Source organism: Capsicum annuum, chromosome 9, assembly GCF_002878395.1.
Source record: "Capsicum annuum cultivar UCD-10X-F1 chromosome 9, UCD10Xv1.1, whole genome shotgun sequence".
Classification (NCBI taxonomy): Eukaryota; Viridiplantae; Streptophyta; class Magnoliopsida; order Solanales; family Solanaceae; genus Capsicum; species Capsicum annuum.
The window spans coordinates 206,392,263-206,401,740 of NC_061119.1; the positions used below are offsets into that span (position 1 = coordinate 206,392,263).

The 9,478-nt window shown below is 35.9% G+C and overlaps 1 protein-coding gene across 1 annotated transcript in view; it reads right to left on the reverse strand.

The window, feature by feature from the left end:
• Nucleotides 1-174: 174 nt before the first annotated feature.
• LOC107841884 (DEAD-box ATP-dependent RNA helicase 53, mitochondrial) overlaps nucleotides 175-9,478 on the reverse strand; it is an 11,568-nt gene continuing 2,264 nt past the window's right edge. The window contains exons 2-8 of the mRNA XM_016685731.2: nucleotides 7,894-8,021; nucleotides 6,822-7,233; nucleotides 6,632-6,730; nucleotides 5,571-5,795; nucleotides 4,625-4,786; nucleotides 840-1,371; nucleotides 175-552 (exon numbers count right to left, since the gene is read on the reverse strand). Coding sequence (XP_016541217.2) covers nucleotides 880-1,371; nucleotides 4,625-4,786; nucleotides 5,571-5,795; nucleotides 6,632-6,730; nucleotides 6,822-7,233; nucleotides 7,894-8,021 — 1,518 coding nt within the window. The 3' untranslated portion in view covers nucleotides 175-552; nucleotides 840-879. The remainder of the gene's footprint in view (nucleotides 553-839; nucleotides 1,372-4,624; nucleotides 4,787-5,570; nucleotides 5,796-6,631; nucleotides 6,731-6,821; nucleotides 7,234-7,893; nucleotides 8,022-9,478) is intronic.

Sequence of the window (9,478 nt, forward strand, 5' to 3'; positions counted from 1 at the left end):
TAAATTTGAAAGAAATAAAATGGGGAAAAATAAATTGCTTTCAGAAAAATATCTAACACAATTGACACAGTAATTTTTCACAAGTTGTAGCCTATTTTTTCTAATGACACTTTAAGGACGTCCAGAATCACACTATAATGTCTTCAATAGTTCACAAGAAACACTATTTCCATGTGCAAAAGAAAAACTAAATACACTTTCCACCAGTTGATTCAATGATTCAATACATCCTCATAAAATGGTTTAATAAGGTCTAGATACTCTAGCAAGTACCAATTTGATCTCTTGCAAAAAGTATTCAACTCAAGCTTGAGATCAAAGAATTATAAACACAAAGCAAAGAAACATGATGCCAGAACTTGGTAGCTATTGATTACATATACATGTAAGTGCCTTCTGAGACAAAGTGGATGTTGAAGTGTTATTTTATACTGTAATGAGATCATCATCAGGTGTTGCGGCTGCTTCTCTGACTACAGCACCTGGTAATCAGGCACACACTAGACATATCCGAGTGCATCTTCACCATCATCTATCGACCGGACCCGCCTCCTGAACCAACCAAAACCATATTGTGAGAATATAATCCTTTGGTTAAAATTTAGGGGCCGCCTGTGATGGAGGCAGCATGATATTATCAGATCATTCTTTGCTGCTGGTATTATACATCAGGCAAGAAATATAGAGCCAAACCTCTTTATACAAAATTTCACTAGAAGCCATGTTTTCTGTGGAAACAATCTTTTCATGTTACTAGAGGCTTAGCTTTTTTAATCTTCTTTTCAACATATTTTGTTCAGTAGTTAAAGTATCTAAATGTATTGGAGAATGAAACTTGCCTTGCAACGGAGTTGGTAATGGTTCCTCCCCCAACTCTGATCACCATTCATCGCTTTCCTTGACATTTCCGAAGTCATAAAAACGGCTTGAATGCTTGTTTCGTCCGTAATCCGAATCTTCAAATCTTCTAGAACGGCCTAAACCAAACTCTTCTGCAAAATTAGTTGACCGGTTTGAACTTCTGGAGCTTCCAAAATCACCAAAGTTACGAAAACCACCCAAACGTTTTGAGCCTTGTGTGTCTCTTGAACCACCACCAAACTTTCCTGAGCGGCCCGAGCTAGGTCCACTAAAGCTACCCCTTGATCTTCCTGAACCAGTTCCACCATATCCACCTGTTCGAACAGAAGATGAAGCGCTTTCTCCACCAAACCTGCTGCTCTTATTTCCATAGCCACCAGAACGACCTCCACCAAAATCACTAGATCGACTACGCATGGTGCCACCTCCGTAGGAGCCAAAGCGGCCAACATCCTTCTCCATGTCACTATACATTTCTGCTGCTCCAGACTCTACTTTAATTGTTGGGAGCTTTTATCAGCAAGTACATGCAGAAAAGAAAATTTGATAAGATAATAATTCTGTATATTAGTGGAGCATGACAAAAATAAACAAGGAATGACTGTCAGCATCATAATGAAGAAAAGTCCTGTAACCAACAGCCAGCAAATTTTCCTTATTTATAGAGGATTTGAGTGTAGGAGATGAACCATCAAGAACTATAACACTCTGTTTGGATCGTGGTTTGCCATGGTTTCATAATGTACGGTACAGTATGGTATGGTACTGTATAGTATAGTACAATACAATGTTTGGATAGACTGTATCGTTCACTGCTGTTTAATAACAGTTTTTTTGTTTAGTTTGATGGTATGGTACCGTATCGTAACGGGTAAGTTTACTAAAATGCCCCTAATTATTATAAATTTTAAATTTCTAATAATTAGGGGTATTTTCTTATTAACTATGAGCGGGATTTTGGATATTGATGTTTGAATTAACTATGCATCATAATAAGCACAATTATGCATCAAGAAACATCCATTTTCTGGACAAGCTTTGGAGGCATGTAAATAATCGAATGCAGCTTTTGGAGTTTGAAATTGAACACCTTTGCTCATTCAATGGGATGATGAGCACTAAAACTAGTAGCATTCGACCCATTTCAACATCTTTCAGCAAGGCTGTCGCCACTCTACAACGTTTCAGTTAATAAGCAGACAAGTTGAGACTAATAAAAACAGAAATGGCAAGCAGAGGACTGAATTAAGTAAAATTAAGTTCAATAAACTAACTCTGAATATTGTTCTACCACCATGTTAAGAAGGCATGTGACAACAGGAAAACTTTTATGCCATCAGCTGATGTTGACTTACTACAATAGGCAACTCTCATAGCAAACTTACTTTGCTATGGTAACTTGGAAAATACAGAAATACCCTGCAGCTACAGCAGGTTTAATTACACTGATGGCCTACAAGTTTACTCCATACTAAATTATAGATATGCCTCTTGATACAAAAACCAAAATAATCTAAGAAGTTCCAGTAGCCAATAAATATATCATTTAAACAGCTAACAAGAGCACTCCAACCTTAATTATAATTTTCATCCAGAAGGAAAAAACTGGAGGCCCATTACAACGATGTCAGCAAAAATTAGGACAGCTCAATGAGTTCAAATTATAACTTTGCTTGTTGAGTAACCGATTTTCACTTCAAGTGTCATCGGCAACACATTAACTTAAAGTGAAACAAGATACCTTCACAAGTATTTATGAGAAAAAACTATGCATATTTCCTTTCTCAAGAAAATGTTTATCTTTGCCAGGACTCCAAGCATTGGAAACAACTTCCGGCAGAAATATAAGTTAAGGTTGCGTACAATAAACCCCCTTGTGGTTAGGCCCTTCACTGGACTCTGTGCATAGCGGGAGCTTTAGTGCACCGGGCTGTCTTTTTTTTTTTTTTTTTAAGTTTCTTGGAAACCAAGAAGCAAAAAAAGCGCAAGTACAAATCACCACATAGAACCTAGTAGAAGAAAATACACTAAATGGTGTGATTGCAGCATCTGGTAAAACTGCAAGAGGATAAACTGTTTGCTCCTTTCCCTTTTTAGCTTTTCTCATTCCTTTCACTCGTTTGGTATATTAGGACCAAATTGACATACATTTTGTGACACTGCACGAATATATATAAGAGTTCAGACTAACAGAGTACATCTTCTCTCACAAAGGCATGGTCCAGCAATAAGAACAGAAGAATAACAGGAAAGGCATTTATCAGGGAAAAAAGGTGAAGAAGATTGAATAAGCACAAAATCATCAAGGAAAGGGACCACTATAGTGGTAATAAGTTTTTTTTTTTTTTTCACAATTTGGTATCTTGATAAAACACTGTAGGAATCCAAGATAAACCTTAGAGATTCGTATGTCTGTACTGTGAGGTTTAAATGACATTATTAGTTTTGGAATAAGATGAACTCAACCAGAGTGGAATGTATATAAGTCCCTTCAGGGACATCCGATAAAAGTGGAACGATACAGAGTGGAATGTATATAAAGGATTCAAATAGAGAACCAAACCAGTGTATCATTGTCGCATGGTAGTTGTTATTGTTCATTTACTTACATTCTTTAGTACTGATATTTGCTACACACAGTTGCTTTCTTTATGCAGGAGCAAATTTCATCCTTCAAAGATCCTATAATGATCAAATATAAAATGTGATTCTATTGGTCTTTTTGTAATCCAGTTAAGTGATCATTCCACTATTTTGTGAGTGAGGTGTTTTCTGTGACAGACTTTCTGTGATTGCATTATTAATTAATCCTGAAAAGAGAAAATAACATAATTCTAACAGGAGACAAGGTCATACCCCTAGTTACTTTCTTCTTCAACAAGTTCTAGGACCTTATATACCTGGAGGACGAGCGTCGAAGAAGAAAAGGCAGAAGAAGAAAAAGGAGTCAAAGAAGAACAACGCAACAAAGAGCAGAGAGAGATTGAGAGTAGAAAAGCGTAAGCATAAGTAATATAGGATAAAACGGTAAAATAGGATTAAATAAAATTATATAAGGGCATAATTGGAAAAAAGATAAAAAAAAAAAAAAGGAAAATCATGAGATACCACCAAATTGGTGGTTCAGGAAATTGGGGGATTCCATGGTTATCAAACCATGAAAAAGATACCATACCATACCATCCTTTTTAGCAAACAATCAAAACAAACATGGTTCCCATGGTAACCATACCATACCATACCATACCATGGGAAACCACCATCCAAACAGACACTTAGAGGTGAGTATTGAAGAACTGCAAAATATTTGAGCCTAAAACCCAATTGACTTTCAGTTCAAGATACTTCAACAGGCTCAATGTTTGACTTCAGCGACTCAAGAAAATCAGAAACACCAAAGATTGTCACAACGTATGCGGATTTTAATACCGGAAACCAAACATGGTATAACTAATACGGGTATAGGTTATACGGGCACTCATGTATAATTTTATACATGATAGAAGGTGGAATATGGATTTTAATACCTGAAACCAGACATGGTATAAAGTAATACAGATTTATATACCAAAACTAACTTGGCTTACACATCAAACCAAACGACCCCCTAAGGGTCTGCGGCTAGAAACAGATCATTATGTGATTACCAGAAACAAGTATAGAAACATGCATCTATTGCATCCTCACTATCCCCATAAGTGAAAATCAACAAATCAAAAAGAGGATTTGAAAAAGTAAAACTATTAAGTATAAGCATCCTTACCTCAGTAAATCTGCATCCGGCATCATGTTCAATATCTTTTACATCCCTACGCTGTCTTAAGGAATGCATGAGAATGGCACTTCCTTTCTTCCCAGCACGTCCAGTTCGACCAGATCGATGAACAAAGATCTCTGAATTGTTCGGAAGTTCGTAATGTATCACCTGAGCACCACAAATCTCTACGTTAACTCAGATAGCATAGCAAAAGAAGAAAAAGCAAACTGCAATTAAAGAAGACTCTAAAACTTCAAGCATGAACACGCTTATTCTCTTTTTTTCTTTTTGGATAACTGCACAAAAGCAGGGTTATCAAAAGCGAAAAGCACAAAAAAGCTCTAAAAGGTCTGTTGAGGCTTAAATAAAGCACAAATAAAAGCATGGGCTTCAATGAAAAAGGTGCAAAGGGAGAAAAATTACAAACATTTATGTTTAGTCCAAGACTAATAATTATAAGTATGAATGAGAAATATATGAACAAAGAAATTGATATCAATTGTTTAGTGTCGCCTCTTTAGAAGAGACTTAGTACCTAATACAATTGAAAAACATTTCTTAGTACCTAATACGGATTCATAGGCTTATCTTTCCACCCCAGTTTTACTTTTCAGAAAGTGGAAACAGAAGGGATGACAAGGAATAAGAAATGTTAGAACATTATTACTCCCTCCGTTTAAAAAAGAATGACCTACTTTCCTTTTTAGTCCGTTTCAAAAAGAATTGGCTCCTTTCCTTTTTTAGCAACTTTTTAATTTTAACTTTCTACATGACATGTTTAAGGCTACAAGATTGAAGGACATTTTGGTACATTTGACACATCTTTAATTTAAGACCACAAGATTCAAAAATCTTCTTTATTTTCTTTAACTCCGTGCCAAGTCAAACTAGGTCATTTTTTTTTAAACGGAGGGAGTATATAATTAGGAAAAAAACATGAAAGACCACCAACCAGATCAACATTAGGTACATCAAGTCCTCGAGCAGCAACATCAGTAGCCACCAATACATTAAATTGACCTTTTCGGAAACCAGATAGTGTTCTCTCCCTCTGGCTTTGTGAGATATCTCCGTGCAAAGCTTCACACCTCAAAGTTTTTTGCATAGCGCCTGCCAACCTATCAGCATCACGCTTTGTTTGAGTGAAGACAATACACTTGCCTCCTTTTGCATGCTCCTGAAGAATAAATATATATATTCAGATTTGAATTTTTTTTGGAAAAAAGGATAAGAAGACATTTTACTCCTTACAGTGGGAGGTAACATATAATGACACTAGATCAAGAGGATAGACAAGAAATAGAACTGATAAGAGACTTGTAGCCTGTTTGGCCAAGCTTCTAAAACCAGGTTCTAATCAATCTGAAAAGCCAAAAGTACTTTTTCTTCTCCTAAAGCAAAAACAGTTTAAGTGCTTTTCAACAACAATTAATGTTTGGCTAAGCTTTTGAAAAGTGCTTCTAAGGGGCCGTTTGATAGGGTATATTAGGTAAAATAATATTGGTATAAAATTTTAGTACAATGTTTGGTTGCAAATTTAAGTTCCTATTCGGCATTATTCTTATACAAAGTAAACCATAGCACCAACAATACTAGGACTAAACAATACTAGGACTATTCTTATACTTATACACCCTATTCGGTACTATTTATGCAATGCATACTACTTTTCTTTTTTTTTTTTGAGAATTAAGTATTACTTTTAATACGATAAACCAAACAATCAATAAGAAATAATGACACCATAAGCAACAACAACATTACTAATCCCAACATAACTTGTCTTACCAAACGACCCCCAAGTGTATTTTCTCAAAAGTGTTATTCAAAAAAATACTTTTGGAGAGAAGCTACTTTATTCAAAATCATCAGAAACGGCTTTTGCTTCTACTCAAAAGCACTTTTTCTTTTCCTAAAAGTTGGCCAAACACCCAACTTTGGGAAAAAACAAACACAGCACTTTTTGCCTTGGAGAAGCTTTAGCCAAATAGGCTATTGGCTATAGATTCATACCGATATTAAGGGTCCAAGAACTGCTGGTTTCTGACGCATGTCACAAGCTATTGAATACAAGGAAATGCCATCAGCTAATTTCTGGTCAGAATCTCCCACCTGCATGCACATTTACACATAATTATTGAGCATAGAAAACCGCTAGGGTACTCGGCAAAAATAAGACAGTAAGTAAGAATAGCGGCCTCACAAGATCGACGTGAACTGGCTTCTTCAAGAACTTCTTGGTAAGTTTCAATATCCAACTTGGCATTGTGGCTGAAAACATCATTGTCTGATGTTTCTGTCTAACATTTTCTAGAATGGTTTCGACATCCTCTGCGAATCCCACATTAAGCATTTGATCAGCTTCATCAAGAACAACAAACTGGATATCTGACAAATCCAAAGACCCTCTGTTCAACAAATCAATGATACGACCAGGTGTCCCGACGACAATGTCTGTTCCCCTGTTAAGAGTGCTGATTTGGCGTGAAATGGGTACTCCGCCATAAACACACAGCGTATCCAAAACAGGAGCAGACTCATAAAATTCTTTGTCCACCTGACGTGCAAGTTCTCTAGTAGGAGCCAAGATCAATGCTAAAGGGCTTCTTCCTCGTCTGCATAATTTAGAATAACCAAAAAATAATTCAATTGCAGCTAACTTAACATCATCAATAGACAACCAGAATCAAATAGAGAGAGTCATCAATAACTCGACAAAATAACAAAAATGTTCCCTCATCTTTGGTAGTAGGTTTAATATAATCATTTAAGTATCACTAGAGCAGTTTTGGTACTTAAACTTTGCCAAAAAGTGAGCATTTTTTGCCTTTGTCAGATACTATTGTTAAATTTAATCGATCAACAAAAGTAGAAAATATTTAACGGGAACTCACATTTAGAAGTACAAATTTTGTAGTTTGTTATCTTCTGTCTATTTCAAGAGTTTGGTGCAACTTTTAAAAGTGCAGTTTTTGGTCTATTCTTTGCGTCTGATGTAGTTTTTTATGCTGCGGTTTTTTGAAATTTTGACAATAATTTCTCGTTTTAAAAAATTCACAGTTTGGATTAAATTTAACAATCAAAATGTGGTAAATATTCGATATAGACCAAAAGTGCTCACTTTTGGCAAACTTAAAAGGGATCAAAACTGCTCAGTTAAAGACGAGAGTACTTTCTCTCAATAACTTATCGATAAGCTAAGACGAGATACTATTTTATGTTGCTAATGCGATATTATTGAATCAACCCCAACAAAGAAAGCAGAGTGAACAAACCCTTTTTTTCTGTTGAACTGAATGATCTTATCCATGATAGGAATGCCAAAAGCTAGTGTCTTTCCAGTTCCAGTTCTAGCTCGGCCAATCATGTCGGATCCCTGCATTGCTGGTTCCAGAACAGCTTTCTGATACAACACCAAAAGAAAAAAATCCATCATGAATCATACAACAACATACCCAGTATATTCCCAAAAAGTGGGGTCTGGGGAGGATAAGCGTACGCAGTCCGTACCACTAACTCAGAGTTGAGGTAGAGAGGGTGTTTCCGATAGACCCCCGGCACAAGACAAAAACAGTTCATAAAAGACATAATATAGGAACAATAGGTCCATCATGAATCATACATAGTTTGGTAAATATCTTACGAAAAAAATACTCATAGAACCAAAACTGTTCAAGTGATACTTAAACGACTATTTTAAAGTTGCTAGCAACGATAAGGGACCATTTCATCTTCTCCTCTCTTTTCTCACAAAGATAATTTTATAACCATCACAAAACACAAAATTATACTTCAAAATAAGAGTAAAATGTTTTTCTTTTTCTAAAATGGAAATGACCTATATGTGCATAGGAACCTCCAAATAAGTTTAAAATTACTCTTTCCATCAACATTCTTGAATACCATCAATGAATACACAAATATAGCAAAATTAAGAGCTAAAAATGTCGCCCTTTTTAAATTATTACAAGAGATAGAAATTATAACACTTTAAAACACCTACTACAACAACATACCTAGTGTAATCCCACAAAAGTGGGCACTAGTGCGAATTGACTGTACACAAATGAGACTGTTTCTGATAGACCCTCATCTCAAGAATTACTCTTTCTATCAAAAATCTTGAATACAATCAACGAATTCACAAATATAGCAAAAATAGGAGCTAAAAATGCAAGATATTAACCTCCCTCCATTTTAATTTGTTTGTCGTTCATTCCTTTTAGTCTGTTTCAAAAAGATTATTTCTTTCCTCTTTAAAAACTCTCTAATTCCAACTTCATATTTAACACCATAAGATAAAAACCATTTTGATGCATTTGACATATCTTCAATTTACAACAACAACGTACCAGTGAATTCCCTCACACAAAGTGTGGGGAGGGTAGAATGTATGCAAACCGTACCTTTTCAATTTGACATATCTTTAATTTAAGACCATAATATCCAAAAGTATCCTATACTTTCTTAAACTATGTGTCAAGTCACAATAGGACAAACAAATTGAAACGTAGGGAGTAATACACAAATATAACAATGTTTGTTAGGGAGGTGCCGTGGTGTATGCTCTTTGCAGACGATGTAGTTCTGATAGATGAGACTCGAGGGGGTGTAAATGACAAATTAGAGATGTGGAGGCAAACTCTTGAGTCTAAAGGGTTCAGGGTGAGCAGAAGCAAAACAGAGTGCGGAATGTAAGTTTAATGACGTGAGGCGAGAGAATGAGGTAGTAGTGAAGCTGGAAGCACAGGAGGTATGTAAGAGGGACAAGTTCAAGTATCTCGGGTCCGTGATCCAGAGTAACGGTGAGATTGACGAGGATGTCTCGCACCGTATTGGGGCGGGATGGATGAAGTGGAA